The sequence below is a fragment of the Astyanax mexicanus genome, chromosome 17 (assembly GCF_023375975.1).
Source record: "Astyanax mexicanus isolate ESR-SI-001 chromosome 17, AstMex3_surface, whole genome shotgun sequence".
Taxonomy (NCBI): Eukaryota; Metazoa; Chordata; class Actinopteri; order Characiformes; family Acestrorhamphidae; genus Astyanax; species Astyanax mexicanus.
Window position 1 is genome coordinate 7,026,492 of NC_064424.1, and position 20,887 is coordinate 7,047,378.

Below are 20,887 nucleotides of genomic sequence, written 5' to 3' on the forward strand. Positions count from 1 at the left end.
AACAACATCTGGCACTTAATTATTATGGTACTCTGCAGGTGTATACTGATGGGTCAAAGGATCCTACTGTGGGTTCCACATCAGCAGCGTTTTTTGTGCCAGAATTTCATGTGGTTGTTGGTAGGCGACTGTCTGATAACCTATCTGTATTTTCCTCCGAGCTTGTCGCCATTCTTTTAGCATTGCAGTGGGCTGAGGATGTTTGCCCAATGAGGATGGTGATTTGTTCAGATTCTTTGTCTGCTTTACAAAGCATCCAGTCTGGCAAATCTAAATGTAGACAAGACCTAATTTTAGAAATATCTCAGGCATTATTTCGTTTACACATGCAGACTATTTTAGTTCAGTTTTTATGGGTTCCAGCACATGTAGGGGTGGATGGCAATGAGACTGCTGACAAAGCTGCTAAACACTGCCTGAAGCAAAATAGAAGTGATCTCAATATCCCTCTTAGCAAAGCTGAGGCAAGAGTGGTTGTAAAGCAACATGTTAGAACATTATGGCAGTCTAATTGGGAACATGAACCGAAGGGGAGGCATTTGTTTGCAATACAACCGAGAGTTGGTTTTGGAGGGAGTGGAGGGTACGGTCGGAGGCAGGAAATTGTACTAACAAGGCTCCGAATAGGTCACAGTACGCTGAATGCCTCTTTGCAAATTATACAGAAACACTCCACAGGGCTTTGTCGCCACTGTCCGCAGAGGGAAACCGTGGACCATGTTCTTTTTTGTTGCAATAAATATGCTGTACAAAGGAAGATTTTGTTTTCTTCTCTTAAAGACAAGGGTCACAAAGAATTTTCTTTGACAGGATTGCTTTCTTATGGGGCAGGGATGGGGTCGGTTCATAAACTGGTTTTTCAATATTTGAAAGCTATTGGTATATTTTGCTTTATTTAGTTTTTTTTTTTTTCTCCTCTCTCGTTTACTTTCTTTTAGTTTTATGTACTTATTTATGAATTTCCTTTCACCTACATTTTGTTTATTATTGGCCATGTCACTTCCCGAAATCACACTTCACACTCCTGCTCAGTAGGTGGCGGTAATGCACCTTCAGTTGGTCTGCCATCCGCCATAAACCTGAAAGAAGAAGAAGAAGAAGAAGAATCTGAATCTGAGCGCTAATGGAGGACTGGTCTGCTGTTTCTGTGCTGTTCCTGCTGTTTGAGTGTGTGCTGGTAGTTAAAACTGTAATGTATAATGTATACAGCAGGTTTCAGTGTGTATTTATAATACAGAAAGCTGAAACTGAGAGTAATTACTGTTAGCGGAGCTGCTGCTGATGTGTGTGAGGTTCAGCAGCAGTAGTGGTATTAGTGGTAGTTGCAGTAGTAAGGGGTGGTAGTAGTAGTGTGTTATTAATGAACAGCGGGAGGAAAGTCCTGGTGAACTGCTGTGTTATCGCTCTTCAGGATTCTCGACTTCTCTATCCCTGCTGCAAATTATGCCTGTGCCGCTCAGCAGAGGAGTCTGACTCCAGGTAACCTTCTTTTCTCTGCTGTTTATTATTTTATTATTGATTTTAAAGTAATGTACAGAAAAAGCAGTAAAAAAAAAAAAAAAAATGTTCATAGCACACCAAGAAAATTAAACATAACCAAGTATTATGAATCAGATTGCATACAATAAATAAAGCAAATAAAGAATCGGTACAGAAGTACTTATATACATTTAAATAATAATAGTGATTATTATTATTTTTGTGGGAGTCACCTTTTCACTAAAAGCTCCAACCATTAAAGCCTGTAGAATTTAAGAATTTTATCACAAGCTGCTGCCTATTAATCAATATTAGAAAGTAATACTGGTGGAATATTCTCAATGGAAAATCCTCTTAAATAGGAGTTTTAACTTCATCATCATTTGAATATTCCAGCCTAAAAGTCTAAATGAATCTGATTACAATAGTAATGGCACATTCCTTTCCCATTCTCACTATGACACAAAGGGACAACTGACTGTTGGCACCTCCAAAATTTATGTGCATTGAAAATGAATTGGCCATTAGACTTGGAATCCTACTTGTAGTTGGTAGTTTGAGAACACACCAGTTTAAGTGAATTAAGTTAATTATAATAAATTAATAATACATTAACTGTGACAAATATCTTTATCAAAATACCTAATTTGTTTTTTTTTAGTCTATTTATTCAGCTGTGCACTTTTATGCAGTTACATAACAAGCAGGACCTCTTGATGGTTTGATCCTAACCTTATGGAAATCATCAATAAATAAGTTATTAATTATTCTTAGTAGTAGTAGTGTTTACTGCAAAGTTGTGGGTTTCATACCAAGGTTCACAGAGCTGCTACTTGTCCCTGAGGTCAGATTCTATCTGTGCAAAACATGAATAGTGAATGTGATTGTCTTAGCACACTAAAAAAACTGCATGTTTTATGAAGTACAGCACATTTTGCATAGCATTCTACAATTAAAACTACTACTACTACTACTACTACTTCTACTACTAGGTACTGCTAGTGTATTTGGTCTGCATTTAAAAAAGTGTAGTTTTGTAGTGATACATATTATAATACAGTAATACAGTATTTGTACAATTATGTCCACCTCTGTTTAGTTAAAATTTAGCAATAAGCTTAGGGTTATTATTAACCTAAAGTCAAAACTGTAACATGTTAAAAACCTTTTTTTTTTGGTCCTCCAGTACATTATTAAAACGTGAATTGATTCACGGTGGAAAGAAATGATGAATATTAATGTCTATGTGTTTGTTTGCTATCTTATAGAAGCAGATGTATAAAATGTGGCTTCACATGTGATATACAAAATGTGGACTACAGATACAGGCTGTCACTTAAGGTATCTCGAGGCAGAAATATACTCAGAGTAACAGTTTTTGGAGGTTGCTTAAATCCCTTCTTTGGTGTTACTGCAGGTGATTTGCAGAGGTATGGTATTCAGTCATTACTTCCAAATTAAAAATTATATGTGCCTTTTTATTGATCTTTTTAGTTTTAATGTGAAATGATTTCTTTCACAGGTTTGTTGATTCTGAACAAGCAGAAGGCCCACATAGTTTACATCAGCTGCTAATCAAATCAGTGGAAGATTGCTTTATTGGGAAAAGCTTTGTTTTTGGATTTAAGGTATGTTTTTATTTGTCTTTCTGGTCTGTTAATATTTAAGCATTTTTCACCGTCATGGGATAGCCATATGCTAAAATCTGTATATGTTGTGAGTGGTAGGGGAGGGGAGGGGGTGGGGGTTAGATTCTTAGATGCATCTCAATTTTGCTTTGGGTAATTTTTAATCGATTCACAAATGACAATACTGTTTTTCCTAGACGTTAGCTAAAACTGAAAGCATAACGATGACAGGACGCATGAGACAGAACTCAGAAGTGCATAACACAACACAACACAACACAACACAAAACTGATAAGCAAGATGAGCAACAAACCTGACTGGCTAAAACTAAGCACTGCCTGGTGTTATCTGGTGTTATATTGTGTCACAAGTGTTATCTTGTGACACTGGTTTTTGTGCGAATGGTAAGGCGATGCACATTATCGAGGTTGGAGTGAGGTCTGATAGCAGATGGATGGCAGATGGGTGGGTAATTCCAATTCTGAAGGTCTGCCAACATTTAACAGTCCTGGATCCACAGTGTCGCACATATATATACACCAAGACTACGTCAGAGAGGGCTAATATTACCACATTACCACCAGTGGCTGGTAATGTTTATGACTGGCTATTCTGTCCATTCTAACAGACAAGCGTCATTGTGACAGAAATCACATTGATATTTGATGCTGGATGCTCCACACATTTAAACAATTTTATTTACGATCTTATACATTTTGGCATATCCATATACAGCTCTGGAAAATAGCCCACTAAAAAATTATGAGTTAATTTTACCAAATTGAAAACCTCTGGAATATAATGAAGAGGAAGATGGATGATCACAAGCCATCAAACCAAGCTGAACTGCTTGACTTTTTGCACCAGGAGTAAAGGCATAAAGTTATCCCACCAAATATTGATTTCGGAACTTTTCATTGTCTGCAAAAAAATGCTCTAAATCACAATATTTTTATGTGGAATTTGGGAGAAATATTGTCTGTAGTTTATAGAATAAAACAACAATGTTAATTTTACTCAAACATAAACCTATAAATAGCAAAATCAGGGGAACTGATTCAGAAACTGAAGTGGTCTCTTAATTCTCTCCAGAGCTATAATTGCAAAATGCGTTACAGGACAGTAAGTTTCAATTATTCCCTCTTGTGTTTCTGTCTTGCAGCTTTCTGGTCTGGAGGCAGAGTCCTGCTTGCTTAATGAGCAGAATCCTTCGCTGGGTTTTGGAGCTGAATCTGCACAGCTTGTGGCCTGTCAAATACTTTCCCCAAATGGAGCTTTTCTGGGCATGACTGTTTTTGCTTACTTGCAGAGCATCTTGCAGGCGAGTCGTTCTGCATCTTCTCAAGAAACGGATTGTCAGTCACTGCAGAAGGATTCGCTGCTGAACAGCTCTGAGTATACTCTGCCCTTATGTGTGAGTTCACAATCAGAAGCCAGTGGGGTTGGTCTTACACAGTTATGGCAAACTGCATCAGATATGGTTTTGTGCTTCTCCCCAGAAGAAGCAAGTGGACACTCTTTGGAGAGGACCACAACAGATGATGCCAGTTGTATTACATCACAGAATGAAGATGCTCCAGGACTCAATTCTGAACCAGAATGGCCAGCAAAAGAACGGTCTTTTCTGTCTGAAAGTCAAACAGATCAGATAATAAGTACCCCTGGTGTTCTCTGTGCAGAGGACACGCTTAAGTCCATCAGACCTTGTGAACGTCAAGATGAGTCGAGATGTGGAAAAGATACTGGGCGTTCCAGCTGCATTGATATGCCAGCAGCCTTGATTTCAAACCCAGGGACAAACACTGTGTCCTGTGGTTATCAGCCTGAAAGATCAGTCAGTGATCACTGTTCCTTACAGGAGTTATCTGCTACAGAATGCAACAAATCTGCTTTTAAAAAGTCAAATCTTAGCAATTCACGTCAAAATATGACTTTGGCTTTAGAGGATGCTCCTCTGTCTGAATCGTTAGGAAGCTTTGTCAGCTTACAGACTCACATTTCACACATTTCAGTCGCAGTTGACCAGGATGTACTGAAACCTGCAGATAAGTGCAAGACACTTGAAAGAAACAAAACCACACCCAAAAAAGCAAACTGTCCCCTCATGCCGTTAGACTTCAACAGTGTAACCAGAGAATACAAATACAAAGAAAGGTCACTGAAAAAAAGGATGCGTCAAAAGAGAAAATTACTGCCTTCATCCAAGCCTAATCTCCCTGCCACACCAAAAGTATCACACATCTCTAAGGACTCCGGATTAGACTCCTATGACATAAAGGACACAGTCTCAAATAGCTCCACAAAGATCCCTGTCAACACAGTTTCCTGGTTACAGCATGACCAAGGAGAGAACTCTGCTCAAGATAATACAGAAAGTAAGACAATTACACAAACAGGTCATGCAACATGTCCTGAAATGCAAAGTCAAAGCAAAAACAATCAAGAAAGCTCATCCTGTGGTTATAAGGATGAGTACAATTGCTCAGCAGACCTCTTTTGCCAAAGCAATCTGCACATTACCAGTCCAGATCTTACTGATAGAGCAGTCTCAGATCCAAAGACAATAAAGAAAGACTGTCTCTCTGATATAAACACATCTGAGCGTGAGATTTCCACCTCCTTACATTTCGCTCCTTCTCTGCAGTCGACACCCATCGCTTATCCACATGATCACCACTCATACAAACAGCTGAAAACACTCAACTGCAAATTCTCAGACTCACCATGTTCTAGGAAGCAAATGACTCCCAATAATACACATGTTTTGGGGAGCCACAGCAGCATTATACAAGAATCTCAAGCAAGAAAACCAGAATGTGATCAAACCTATAGTTCTGATTGTGTGAATTCTGATTCAGGATGTGCCTCTGAGGTGCAAAGGGTTGTAGAACAGAGTGCAGAGTCAGAAGATGTTTTCTCCACCAACAGTAACGAATGGTCCAGAGACCTTTTTGCTAATTCATTCTGAGGATACAATATTCTGTGAAGTTTGCACATGTTTTGTATAATATTTTATGATTAAATTAAGTATGAATGTAACATAACAAATGTTTCTAAATGAAATGGCTAAAAATTAAGTTTGCATGAGTTTGCTTTTTGTCAAAAAAAGTTTCTCATATAATATTAACATGTTTTTAAATACAAGGCTTTTGCTATGAAATGTATGATTACAAGTTTTCTGGTAAAAAAAAAACAAAAACATTTGTATTGTTTTTAATTCAAATAATATATTGAATTATTCTGGTTTTTATTCTGGTTTATGGTCCGGGGTCCAATAAAAAAAATCCCCTTATTTGATGTTGTTTTTTGCATTCTTGTGTATTTTTAACAGGTTGTTAAACAACGATTTTTTATGACTATTTTAAAGTCAGACGCAGCTCCCTTGTCAGCAGCTTACTGGGCTCTCAAGAAACACTGTCTGTTGTATTTACACTATTAAGTGTAGCTTAACTTAACAAAGGTTTAACTACATTTCAACACACAAGCAACTACACATCATACTTTAGACTGGGGGTCACTATTTGCAAGACTGCAACTAGATTCTTTCTGAGATTATTTCCCGTCATGCTTCTGGTGCAGTTTACATATAATACGTATAACATATTAAGTTACAAATAATGTGTATATCAATACTGTGACTTACAACTTTTTTCCCCCCATCAACAGTATTTTTCTGCCACATTGTTGGCAGATATCTTGATATTTTTTAATAGAATACATTTTGTGTTCAACTCTGCCTATAAGCTTCTGTACCCCCTACCCCTTTTTTTTGCTGTAGGAAAGAATCACAGTTTCACTGCATTACATTTACCTTTGTTTTAGATAGAATCAATGCAATAAAGAACATCATTGTTGCAAAATGTGGAGCTGCTGTGCTGCATGGTCCAGTCTGTTGGTTGTCTCTATTCCAACGTAGCTTATAGCCTCGCCTACTAACGTTACTCAGGCTATTGACTGACAGACAACTCAACCAATCCTCGCCTTGCACCAACTAAAAATAAAATTAAATACAAATAAAAAATATTAAACGTTAGGATTCCCACTAAAACTTTACGTAAATAACAGGGAAATTCCACCGGAATATATAATATAAATATATATATTTTTTGTTGTTGAAGAATTAGGAAATGCGAATGGGACATGACCACCACCTCGGATGTCTTGTTAACATTATTGTGCCCAAAAGTTATCTTCTTGTCGTTCTCTCGCTCTGCTCCACACATAGCTTCTATATATTAAACGTTAGAATTTCCACAAAAAAACTTTTTGTAAATAACAGGGAAATTCCACAGGCCTATATAATATTTTATTTTTGGAGGGTCCAAACAAATAATTGTGAAATGTGAAAGGTACAATGTTAACATTATTGTGCGCAAAAGTGCACAGAAGGCTGTATGATTGATGTATTAAGGTGTAAGGGGTATTATTGTTATTATTATTTTATTATTCTTATATAAAGCTGTTTTAGGACATGATTCACGCGCAGCACCGAAGGGCTTACGTACCGAAAACGCTTACGCAACTCAAAACCCAGTGAACAGCCAATCACAGCGCAGTGACGCAGCGTCCGTTCAAGCCGTGTTCAGTGACGCACCCAGCGCTTTGCCGAGCAGGACGGACATTTTCTGTCTTCGAGTTCACGGCAGAATTCCGGACGAAACGCGGGCGATACAGGCTGAAGGTCGGGTTTATAGAGAAGAGGAGAGCAATGGTCGCCGTGTAAATGGACTGTGTTAAAGTTTAGACCTGTTCCTGCGAGAATCGAGCGAAACCCGGCTCAGCTCCCCGACTCAAAGATGTCGGACGACGCTGCGAGGGAGGACGCCTGTCGGGAGTACCAGTCCTCTCTGGAAGATCTCACTTTCAACAGCAAACCGCACATCAACATGCTGACCATCCTCGCCGAGGAGAACCTACAGTTCACCAAGGATATCGTCGCAATAATTGAAGCTCAGATTACCAAGGTTTTTATGAAAATAGTTTTTGTTTTGTTTCAGCCGTATTGTCCTCCATTAAAGCAGTAGGGCCTTGTTCGTTAGCCAACTATGCTAAGCTAACACTAGCTAGCTACCGTAGCTAAGCTAAAGCTAGCTATAACCCAGCCATGCTTGGTCAGCTAATCATGTGTTCAGGCCTTTAGTAAAAGGCCCTTCACGACGGCGCCACACGACCAGTTCAGCATTTTTATTTAGTTTATTTTCGTGTAAAACCTCAATTTTAGTTCCTCTATTTAGCATAATACAGGAGAAATGTTGTTTAGTCAGTATAACATTTATCCGTTTTATTTACTAACAGTTTTTGAGGACAAGCTCGAAAAATAATAGTAAAATCACATTTTTTTTTAGCTTAAATGTCTCCTTATAATAAAAAATAAACAATTAAAAATGCATCTGTACTCTATTTACATTTTTTCAATGGTTAGCTCTCTGATGTAATAATCCGAACTAGTTTTGTTGCGAAAATGTTTGCCCTGTAACGTTAATTCAGATTGTTTTGGGAATGATTGAAATCTTTTTTTAGTTATTAGTCTAACCGAGGATAAATGAAAACATAAAGAAAAAAATTAACGTAAGTTTTAAATCAGGTTTTTGTTTTCGACTAACTAATAGACGTAACACTGACCAGTTTTATACACTAACTTAGCCCAATTTCCTAGTTTTAAACTAACATATGTATGTATATATATATATATATATATATATATATATATATATATATATATATATATATATATATATGTTAGCTATATAAGCTATTTATATTGGTCGATACGATATAGGTCAAATATCGTTATGAACGGACAGAGTTGGGTGATGTATATCGTCGATACAACAAGAATGACTTTTTACGATAATATAACATCAATAGGATATAGAGGTGTGCCAAAAAATCGATTCACATAAGAATCTTGATTCTCATTTACTACGATTCAGAATCGATTTAAAATGTCCCAAAATCGATTCTAAGGTCCAATCCCATTTCTTCCCTTGGCCCTACCCCTCACGGTAAGTTCACACTGCAGCGGCACGAAGCGTTTTTCGCTCCGCCTCCCACTGCCCAAAGCGACCGTGGCCGCTGCAGTTTGAACTTACCGTCAGACCCACACAGAGCGTAGGTGTATGAGAATCACCGGTAAGATGGCAGAACAAGCACTATATTACCTTAGATTAACGTGTAGTTTTAATGTTTTATGGCAGAATGCTTCATAACAAGCATAAAAAAGATCGCTAGTAGTTAGTTTCAGTTTCTGTTAGCTAGCTAACTAGCTAACTTTCCAGTTCCACCTTAAATAACGCTACAGGTGGCAGCGGGCTGCAGCATTTAAGGCGGAACGGAAAAATAACAATAAGCTAATCAGAGCTAATTTCAGCTCCCCATCACAGAGGAATTAAGGAATGGACAATATGAATTAATTTCTCCACCTCCTGCCCCCTTTCTGAAGAAATACAACGGCCTAAAATTAACTAGTTAATCAGCAGCTGCTCCTGAACTTTAGCGCTCCACTGCTATCATCACATCAGCCCAGCAGCGTCACCTACACACCACCGCTAGTAGCCTGGTAATAAAGCAGTGTTATTTATTATTTATTTATTGTTCATTAACGTCATTGTGATATCCCAGTGATTCCTCTGTCACTGAGGACCCACATTCCTGCACATTTTATTGTTTTTGTAACACATTACCTTCTCCAGGACCAGTGTATATTTTGGAGGCTTTTTTTTCAATAAGTTTTCAATAAATTTTTATAAATCAAATCGTTTTGAATCAAAAATCGATTTTGAATCGAATCGTGGCCCCCAAAATCGGAATCGAATCGAATCGTGAGATAGTAAAAGATTCCCACCCCTAATAGGATATATTGCCCAGTTCGATTCCTATTATTTTTTAAGAGGCCGTATATGCTATTTACCTTTTAGTTTTAGCAACACAATGGCTGACTACTTTTCGAGCATGGCAATCTCCAACGTAACTGTCCACATTATACCATATATTTAAAAGCCATGCTGCTCAGTCAGTCATGGCCGCCGCCATGTCCAGTGCATAGCATGCCTTTTAAGCCTAAAGTTAAACAAGTAATACAAGCCCCGTTGTTACTAGTAAAATCTCAAATTACAGATCTATGTAATGTAGTCTTTACCAACATATGATATTAGTAATTTCAGATGTATAAACTATTATTTCTGGTTAATTCATCAACAGTCTTAACTTGAATGTAATTCTATTTTAGTCTAAGTACAATTGATTTGCATTAATAAATCTATTGATGCAGTTGATTTCAAATTACATATATTTACAAACCAGTATACCTCTCTTTGAAATGTTGTGAAACGTATAAGAATAAAATAAATATATAGTTATCTTAACTTTTGGCTAAAACATTTGTCATAGACTGTAGGTATAATTAACATTTATTTAACCACAGGATTAGTGACCAATCATAGCTGGGTTGTACAACCTAAGATTGTAAAGGTTAGATCTATATAGAAATCTTGTCGATTGTTATTTATCTTGACCATATGGCAGTCGGATCGTTGCAGTAGCCTTGTATACGCTTATGTTTCCTGCTTATTAATAGCATTTAATTAATGTAGTGGATGGTGGATGAGCAGAGATGTGGTGATTAAAGAAGAATTGTGGCTTTATTTGCCCAAAACTGTCGTTTACTTTAGGGAACACATTAGTCACTGTTATTTAATTCTGATAAATAACTGTTTAAATCCATTTGCCAATCTGTTAAGTGTATGGCCTAGGTAAATAAAGGTTAAAAGGCTTAATTTTACTTAAGTTAATGTGAAAACAAATGTGGGATACTGGAGTGTGGAGGTTGATACTTGCTTCTCTGCTAAAGTGAAGAGGCCTAGATATGTGGCTTTGTGTATTTTTGTATTTCCAAATAAAGGGTCATTGGCATGTTTAGATTGCTGAGTAATTTTCCTATTTTGAATTCAATGTTAATAAATGGTTAACACTTGTCTAAATAAAGTATGTGAAATGTGCTTTTGTCTTTCTTTACCAGTGTAATTTTTTTTGTGAAAACACCTGCTTGTAATTGAGCCTAAGTTAATGATCCATGGTCTTTTGACTTCAGGTTTTGCATCAGATGTGTGGTGTGTTCTTAATTTGGTCAAATGGTAATCATCCTGAACAAGACATGTCTTTTAATAATTTTTCCTCTGGAACAAAGTGTCAAAAAAAATCCTGGCCTAAATGGCAAAATCCCATCTGAAGACTTGGGTTAAAATGCAATGACCTTACATTGTATTTATTATTGACTTTTCTTGTGTTAAAATCTAAACTGGTAAGCCTTATATGTAATTGATTTATATCAATTGCAGACACATCAAAATGAAAACCTCAATTTTTTTTCTCTTCATATTTTTTCAAGACATTTAACGAACACTTCCAAAATGTTCTGAAATCATGACTTTACTAATAACTAATAAAATAAAGTGGACACATTCTACCAACATTTTTTTTAAAAATGGAATACCAGATGAAGAGGCTGATCGGGAGGATTTTTTTTCTGTGGAATACCTTTTGCCTCACTTTTAACACAAACGTGGAAGCACTTTCTTTTTTCCCTTTTTTTTGGTCAAGAGGAGTTTTTTCTTTTTTTTTTTTGTCAATTTTCTTTGAGAGATTGGGAGAATTTTGCAAGGACCTGACAAGAAAATTGAATTGCCTGAAGAAATCTACATTTTTCTTTTTTTTGTTTTTGTGGGACTTTTTTTTCCCCCATTCAGTCAAGTGTCGCTATTTTTTTTTTTCTTTTGGCACCCAAAGGACTCCATCTCAAATGTAAAATCACATTGTAACTGTAAATTGCTCTCCTGTTGTGTACTAAACTTGTCAGTTTTCTATCACTATAGGCACCGACTGCTGAGAAGCTTCCCGTTTTGTACTTAGTGGATTCCATAGTGAAGAATGTTGGCGGACAGTACCTTGAAGTGTTTGCTAAAAACCTTGTCACTTCCTTTATATGTGTGTTTGAAAAGGTACATGATTCCGTTTTTATCTGCTAATGGTGGTGTTTATTTGTTTTGTTGAGTTAGTCAAATGTTCATAGACAATTTATTAGTAATTTATTAAATGTAATATTCCTCATTGTTTGGTTTTGAAGGTTTTGAGAACATTGGCACTTAAATAATTGAAGTTTTGTAGTTTTTTTTCTGCTAGAATAAGTAGTTAGACCTGTTCCTCCCTTTCTTCTACTTTGCTTAGGTGGATGAAAACACTAGAAAAAGTCTCTTCAAATTGCGTTCCACCTGGGATGATATTTTCACCTTGAAGAAGCTGTATGCATTAGACGTTCGTGTAAATTCTATTGATCCTGCTTGGCCAATTAAGCCATTGCCACCAAATGTGAATGCCAGCATCCATGTAAATCCCAAATTTCTGAAGCCGGTAAGCGTCTTAAAGAAAATTGGTTATAGTTTTGAATTTTCACAATATGGCAGATTGATCAATGTCCTAAAGCGTATGGTTTCTCTCTGTAGACTGAGGAAACAAAACCTGTGAGGGTCGCTGCACCTCAGCCTCAAGTTCAGGCCACAGTGAGTGAGAAGAACTTAACAAAGGAACAAGTAATAAGACAACAGTTGCTTGCTAAGCAAAAGCAATTACTAGAACTTCAACAGAAGAAGATAGAACTGGAGCTTGAACAAACAAAAGCCCAACTGGTAAGTTCAAATTGAGTATTTGAGTCCTTGTATTTCCTTCAAAATAGACTAGCCCAAAGCTGATTATACTTTTATGTAGCACCTGAATTTCATTAGAATGTCCTCTATAAAATTGTTAATGTTCTAATGTATCTCCCACATCTTTTATCTTCAAAAGCACATTCTGTTTGTACAAAGAAACATGTTTTAATGTAAGTCCCCCCCCCCCCCCCCCCCCCTCATCACAAGGCTGCTAGTACACCTCATCCTCCTGCCAGTGCTCAAGTCCAATTTGATGCCGCTCCAGTTGTCAGTCAGCCACCTCATGCATCACACACCAAATCCTGGCCTTCAGCACCGGCAGAGAAGGTCTCAACCAGAGATCCTAGACTGAACAGAGCTGCTACATCATCACAAAATACAAAGGATCAAGTGACTTACAAGAAGGAAAGTCAACTTACAGCTACTGTGAACGTACTTGAAAAGAAACCTGTGGCCACAGAACGACCAAGTAAGCTGATGAGAATACCGAAGAAAGACACTTCTGGGACCGAGGATAAAGCTAAATCTAAATCCGCATCTCCGTCAAGCAAAACTGTCCTTAATAAAAGTAAAGACTTTGAACTTGAACATGTGAAGACGTCTGATTTGAATAAAAAAGACCCAAGGTTGCGGAAGCAGATGCACGAAAAGATAGACCAAAAGGAGGATGACGTCAAGGAAAAGAAAAGATCAGAGAAAAAAGATCGGGAAGAGCCTGTCAAAAGCACTGAACTGCAGAGATCCACTAATTCCAGAGGAAAACTTGTGAATGGCTCCCTGAATAAGCATGAAAGGCTCGAGACTTTTCAGAAACAGGACATTAAAGTGAGTAAAGCCAATATCAGGAGAAGGTCTCGGTCTAGATCACGATCACCGATTTCTCCCAAAAGAAAAGATAGAAGATCTCCAAAGCGAAGACCAAGGAGCATCACCCCACCTTCGAAATTGGGAAAGGGTAGACAATTGAATAAACACCCACACAATGAAGACTCTGTCCAGCAAGCAAACGTGAGAGAGGATAGTAGAATACCGAAGAAGAGTGTTTCAGAACAAAGGCGGTTAAAAAGGCCACTAGATGATAGAGTTAATGAGCACCGAGATTCCCAGGCACAAAGAATTTCACCTGCTGAGCATAAAGGCCCAAAAGATGCGAAACGATGGAGAAGTGGATGGGAAGAAAATAAACCGTAAGTCACAATCTAGATTTATTTATCCACAACAATACACATTCATTGTAGATAAATGGTAAAAAGAGCTGATTTGCTAAGTTTCATCTTTAGCTCCTGTCCTGAAGTATGATTGATTATATGTTTCTTTTTATTTGCAGTCTAAAGCCACTTGAGCCAGAAACCCCACATGGTAAACCAGGACCTCAGAGGCATAAAACCTGGAGCAGTAATCAAAGGCCTTCAACACCACGTACACCAAAACAGCACCGGTTAAGTGTTGATGCCAACTTGCAAATACCAGAAGTGCTCAATTCTGCCAACAAGAGAGACCTTTTACGGAAGGTATGTTAGAGGTGTTTTCTTTGTAGCTAAGTCACTGGAAAGTTCATTGTTTGTCGTGTTTTTTCCCAAATGAGCATGGTAATACATTTCCAGGAAGCGTTCTTGCCCTTTTTGTCGTATTTTGTATTACTCAGTTCCAGCACAGAAATTCCTGAGTCAGGTGTGTTGGGTTAAGGGAATGTCCTGGAATTTAGCCTCTTTAAGGATCCTGAATTCATTAGACCTGCATTTTATATTATTTTACATTGATTTCCAGCATTTACAGTCATAGTTTTGGACCAGTTTTCTTACACATTTAAATTTTGTAGTTATCAGTTGGCTGGGTACGTAAACATGTCATAATAAAATAGCTTTAGATTTGCTTAATTAAAAAAAAGTATTGCAGCTTTTTTATGTACTTTGTCACCGTGTACATCAGTAAATGTCAGTACTTTAATTACACACCATTTGTTTTAGGCTAGCCAAAGATTGGATGATGGTGAGCTCTCCCATGAGGAGTTTCTCAATGTGGCCCATCAAATCAAGCAGTTATTCCAGTATCGAGAAGAAAAACAGCGTTCAGATTCTTGGGAGGGATCCAGCGATGATGGTACATACTCATCAAAAAAGAAAGCCCCATATGGACAGATGTCTGATGCTGAGCTTTCTTACTTGGAGCACAAGTCTAAATTGAAAAAGACACAACTGCACCGTCCAGGTCATTTTTTTCTTTAATTTTTTTGCATTTATATTAAAGTCAAATTGTATGACGCATTTTAGTTGGAACTGTATATATTGACTGGCTAGTAGATGTTTAACAACTTTAAATTTGTTATTTACAGTTCACCACAGTTCGCCTCTGAACGAGAACTTGCTTCATCACAGACCTCAGCATGAGGAAGAAGATCTATTTGGCGAAAGCTCAGATGCACACAAAAGAGGCAGTGATGCCCAAAAACACTTCTCAGGGCACGATGATCCTAGAAGGAACGACGGACCGCCAACTCGAACAGGACCTCATACCAGAACCTCCCCATGTCCTGTAAACAGTGTTGGGATTTCTGGGAAGTCTTCATCTGCACCATTTGAGCCATTGTCGTCATCACCCATGGAAATGGACCAGTTTGATGATGGAGAGATCAGTCCCAGGTTTGAAAGTCCTAACAGTGTTCACTCTGGCACAGGACTGGACAGTGATGGAACACTAACTTTAGAAACTCCTTTAAGGCATGAAATAAGCGCAGGACCAGGAAGAAGTGGGGGAAACCTTGTTGAATCTCCTGGGCAAACGCCGCCTCACTCATCAGAAGTACCCAACACTCAGGTGAATGTTCCAAGGCATGATGGAATTAATATTCCACCACGGTTTGATGGACACATGAGTTCACATCCTCCTTTTGAAGGTCAGCATGGCCATGTTGGACAGCCAAGACCTCATCCTCCTGGCAGATGTGAAGGAAACACAGGTCCAGGAAGATATGATGGTCCTGGTGGCCATGGTCTGCCTAGATATGATGGACCTGGTCGATTTGATGGTCATGGACCAAACCGGTTTGAAAGGCCTCTTTTGCTTAAAGGCCCTGTAAGATTTGATAACCAGCCAATGCCACATGGGCCTGTAAGGTATGTGGAGCCTCTTGGTGTTGGAAGATTTAACGGACCAGGACCAAACCATTTTGAGGGTCCAATGAGGCATCAAAGTCCAGGAAGATTTGACAGTCCAGGGCAAATGCGCTTTGATAATCCAGTGCAACCGAATAGATTTGATGGCCCCACGAGGTTTGAGAATCCACACATGATGCCTGGCCCTCCTGGAGGATTTGATGGCCCCATGAGATACCCTTCCGGGCCAGTTAATTTTGACGGTCAAAGACGACTTGAAGGACCAGGGAGTCAGCCTGGCATGATGCGTTTTGATGCCCCAGTGCAACCAGCACCCATAGGGTTTGATGGGCAACCTCCTGGCATGATAAGATATGATACACCACAGGCTCCTCCAAGATTCCAGGGACCACCGAATATGCAAAACCCTTTGAGACCGCAAGTGCAACCAGTGTTTGATCAGCCACAGAATCAGGGCCCCATGATAAATCCAGGTGTACTGCAACCTAATTTCGGCATGACCCCACCAAATAATTTTGTTGGCCAGCCGCAACCGTTTCAAATCCCACATCCAACACAAATCCAACAGCCCTCAAACTTCAACGTGCCAAGTTCCACACCTTCAGGATTTCAGAATGCATACAGACCGGTTACTCCATTTCCTGGGGTTCCTTCAAATCCCCCTCAGCCTGTGAGTATCCTCTAAAAAACATAGTATAGCATTGCAGTTACCTCACACAACGGTATTTATTGATTATGGTGAAAATACTAAGTATTCATTTTCTTTTCGCTTTTTTTTTTTTCCAGATTGGCATAATGCCTGCTCCCGCTCAACCATTTATCCCACCAAATCCAGTGCCTTATAATCCAAGCAGTAAGTGTTTTTGCTTTACATGCATTATACTGTTATCTGTAATGTTTGCGCACACTGAAGTCAGTGTTCTGCCACTGATGGTACGTGAAGCACACCAAAGTGATATATCACCAAATAAATGATTTAATTACAGGCAAGTGTATGTGGGTACCAAGGAATGTCCCGATCTCATGGGTTTAAGAAATAGCCTGGTTTCATTGGAGACAATGATAAAAACATTACCTCTCTAAAATGATTGTCTCTAAATGTCATGAGCGTTTCTATTGTAATTTGAAATATATGTTTCGAGATCATTTAATTTATTGGGTTTCACATTGACATCAGGATATTGTTCACCCTTAGTTTGCTTGCATATGTTCCTGTGTGACTTGTGGGTGGTACATGGTCTGTAATGTTTAAGACCCCCCTGCTCTAAGTGATTTATGGTAAGCTAATATTTTTTTTCTTCCCACTTCTCAGATCCCCAGTTTGTACAGCCCGAGAGTCACCTGGGCCAAATGGATGTTAACGATCTATTGTCTAAACTGATATCCAGTGGAATTATCAAGCCAGCACAGTCTGACACAAGCAGTGGTATGAATCCATTCATTGAAACATAATTTTTAACGTTTCACTTTGTATTACTGAATACCGCTTCATAGAGCTGCCTGCTATTTTTCAGAGCCCACATCAGCACCACAGTCCCAGAGCGTTCCAGAGGAAGAGGAACCTGAAGAAGAGGAACAAGAAGAGGATGATAACCTCCCTGATATGACTGGCTTTGGATTAGAGGACATGAAACAGTGTGTTTCAACCCAATTGTTTTGTGCTTTAGTGTTGAAAATCTTTTCCAGTTGCCATTGCATAAAATTAATGTAATATTTAACATCTGTCTCTATTCTTTTAACTCAACAGGAGATACGAATGTGTCATCACTAAACTGTACACTGGAATCCAGTGCTATTCCTGTGGGATGCGTTTTACTGCTTCTCAGACTGACGTTTATGCAGACCACTTGGATTGGCATTACAGGCAAAACCGCTCTGAGAAGGATATCAGTAAGAAAATAACACATCGGCGGTGGTACTACACACTGACGGTGAGTCTCGCACAAGCTTCTAGCACTTCTCTATTTTGTTTGTTTGTTTGATAATTATGAATTTAAACGATTAAACAGTATTTCAGGACAGGTATTAACTGGTATTGTTTTGCAAATTATGTTCTTAGGATTGGATTGAGTTTGAAGAAATTGCGGATCTTGAGGAGAGGGCCAAAAGCCAATTCTTTGAGAAAGTCCACGAGGAAGTTGTGCAGAAAACCCAGGAAGCTGCCAAAGAGAGGGAATTCCAGAGTGTTAAAGCTGCCCCAGATGTTGTGGATGAAGTAAGTAAATATTAAAGCCTTTAAACAGTTTAATCAGACTGGGGTATAGTTATGGCTACTCTGTAACATTCACTCAAAACTTAATCTTTGCCTATGTCTTCCCTTAGTCGTGTGAGATATGCCAGGAGCAGTTGGAGATGTACTGGGAGGAAGAAGAGGAGGAGTGGCACCTGAAGAATGCCATTCGAGTTGAGGGAAAGGTAAGAAGTAGTGGAAATTACATAGTAGTGTATATATATTATAAGTGTTGCATTAATTACATACATTTGGATTGATGAGTCTCTTTTTTTCTATCCAGATATATCATCCTTCCTGTTATGAAGACTACAAAAATGTAAGTGTGGTCTTGAGATTTTAATAAGTTTAATCATTTAAATGCATGGTTAAAAATATGGCCAATTTATGGCTGGTTCAGTAGGTATACAATATGTAAATTTGGTTGAAATTTTAGCCTTGTGTGGCGGTATTAAAAATGAGAAGCGTTTAGGAACTACAGCAACACAGCCATGACCTGTAAGACCATGTTCTACTTGTGGGTACGGCTTGTGTTGCTAGAATTTTCTCTCTTCAAAATGATAGAAACAGCTTGAACGTGGGATTTAAGTGCCCAGAAGACATTAAAATGTGAAGTGTTCTGATATTTGTGAGAAAATATGCTGTCTGTCACCCACTTGGTGATCAAGCTGAGTGTGAACTGAATAAGTGAGCAGTCTTGTGTTTTTGTGAAGTGCTATACATTTATAACGACAATTAATGATTAGTGAACATTTCAATTTGGAGTTGACCAATTTGTATAAGCCCTAGCGCATAATGCAGAAAAGTCCCAACACTCCCAAAACAGCTGCAGATCTAGTCTCTATTAATGCATATACAGCTCTGGAACAAAATAAGAGACCAAAAGCAGTGTGCAAGACTGGTGGAGGAGAACGTGTGTGTATGTGTGTGTATATATATATATATATATATATATATATATATATATATATATTTGGGTTTGAGAGACAGTCTCCAGGATTATTCAAACTGAAAAAATGTTCTAAGGCACCTTGACAGCAAGATCTGTAAGCAGTGGAGCAAATCTTGGGTGAAACTGTAACTGTGTTCTATTTTGAGATGCTTTGCAAATGCCACCTGGTCTATATAGTGTTAAGCTTTCTGAGGTTCTTGATATACACGTACATTATATATAAACTGCTTCTTTCTTTTCTTTGTTTCTTTTAACCAAAATACCCCAGACATCTTCCTTTTTGGACTGCACACCATCACCCAATAAGATGCTCACAGAAAACCCTTTAAATGCTTTTTTAAAGCAAGAAAGGGAAGGTGAGGCATCTTGCTCCAGTATTAAAGAAGAGCCAGCTGAGGAAAACTCGGAGCCCGTAATGGTAAAAGAGGAGGTTGTGGTTAAATTGGAAGAAGAGTCGCAAGATGGTGCAATTCCGTTTTAAACAATGCTGCATTCGAGAGAAAAAATCCTCTGCGTTTTGAGGGGTTACTTGAGTTGTGCTTTAAGTTTTTGTAAGGAAAAATATTTTTATATAGGACAGCTCTGAGGCAGGGTCCTCAGCTATGCATACGGTAAATACATTTTCGTATTTGTAATTGCCTGCTCAATTAAGGAGATTTGCTGAATGCCCTTTGAAATGTACTTTAAAAGATATGTTGGGGTAAATGTGTGTACAGTTTAATTTATTAATAAAGAAATATTTTTTGGTATTGTTTTGTGTAAGATTGATAAACTGATGGGGTGAAATCCTCCCAAGAATTTTTTTGTTCAATGGGATATTTGTACAGATTTCTGAAGAATTGAAAAAAAAAAAAAAAGATTGAATAATTTATAAATGACACTGCTTTTTCTACTCTTCATTTCAGTAGAGAGAAATTCATTCTAGGCAGTGTTTAATTTATTAATGATAGAATTTATAAGGAATAATCTTTCTCTCGTTCTCAGTTTCAGCGTGTAAATACGTGAGTTTACTAATGTTTTGGTTAAAATGAACAAAAAAAAGTGTGTTTAGTTAAAGAAAAGAAAAAAAGAAGTTTTCCTCCCCCAGAGAGTTTAAGGGCAAATTTTGCTGGACATATAAAAAATCAATAAAAATAAATCTTTAAAAATTGTGCTTGTGTGAAATGTTTGTGTGATTTCAGCTGATATTTGATTTTGTCCGTTTCACTTTATCCTAAATAAAGGTTTAATGTTCTGATTATAATCTCTGGTTTTGTCTTTTTTTTTTTTTTGTTCCTCTATATTGTTGTATATTTATACTCCTTCTAGGTAAAAGATTTGTCTGATCTCCAAACCTGCTTTAACACTTTGGGTGATATGGTTCTAAAATAATATCACAATATTTTTTTTATATATTTTCGTGATATTTTTGAAAATATGACTAAACTGTCTGATTTTTTTTTTTAATACACTACTGCAACAAAATGAAAATTAATATTGCATACATGTTGTGCACCACTAAGATATTAAAAAATACAATATTTTTATTTATTATATTTATTTTTAATGATCCAGATTTTGATGATACTAAAAATCCACTCCAAATATCTCCATATATCCAGGATTAAAGTAAAATAAATGATACTGGTTAGATATAATCTGTCTCTAGTAGAGATATAATGGGAAATGAGAACAGTGTGATATTTTCTTTTGCTAAAAACAGTAAAAAATTTAGTACGTACTCTGATGTGATAATTAGGGGTGGGTGATGTGGCACAATATTTCAATGGTATAATATCGTTCA

General features: G+C 37.7%; 2 protein-coding genes across 3 annotated transcripts; both read left to right on the forward strand.

Moving 5' to 3' along the window:
* The first annotated feature begins 1,103 nt into the window (after positions 1 to 1,103).
* ddias (DNA damage-induced apoptosis suppressor) lies at positions 1,104 to 6,379 on the forward strand. 2 transcript variants are annotated; one of them, XM_007250062.4, is made up of 5 exons: positions 1,104 to 1,479; positions 2,748 to 2,909; positions 3,002 to 3,107; positions 4,271 to 4,522; positions 4,608 to 4,898. In XM_007250062.4, exons 1-5 carry the CDS (start codon positions 1,361 to 1,363, stop codon positions 4,758 to 4,760), a joined length of 792 nt encoding a protein of 263 aa, XP_007250124.3. In that variant the 5' UTR covers positions 1,104 to 1,360; the 3' UTR covers positions 4,761 to 4,898. The 2 variants fall into 2 exon arrangements, with proteins under 2 accessions (XP_007250124.3, XP_015461472.3); XM_015605986.3 differs by having other exon boundaries at positions 4,271 to 6,379.
* Positions 6,380 to 7,671: 1,292 nt separating this feature from the next.
* On the forward strand, positions 7,672 to 20,149 carry pcf11 (PCF11 cleavage and polyadenylation factor subunit). Its single transcript, XM_015606013.3, has 16 exons — positions 7,672 to 8,072; positions 11,979 to 12,104; positions 12,331 to 12,513; positions 12,606 to 12,788; positions 13,017 to 13,996; positions 14,137 to 14,320; positions 14,777 to 15,017; positions 15,142 to 16,592; positions 16,709 to 16,775; positions 17,235 to 17,348; positions 17,437 to 17,557; positions 17,670 to 17,853; positions 17,982 to 18,137; positions 18,245 to 18,337; positions 18,436 to 18,471; positions 19,373 to 20,149. Exons 1-16 carry the CDS (start codon positions 7,905 to 7,907, stop codon positions 19,583 to 19,585), a joined length of 4,500 nt encoding a protein of 1,499 aa, XP_015461499.3. The 5' UTR covers positions 7,672 to 7,904; the 3' UTR covers positions 19,586 to 20,149.
* The last annotated feature ends 738 nt before the right edge of the window (positions 20,150 to 20,887 follow it).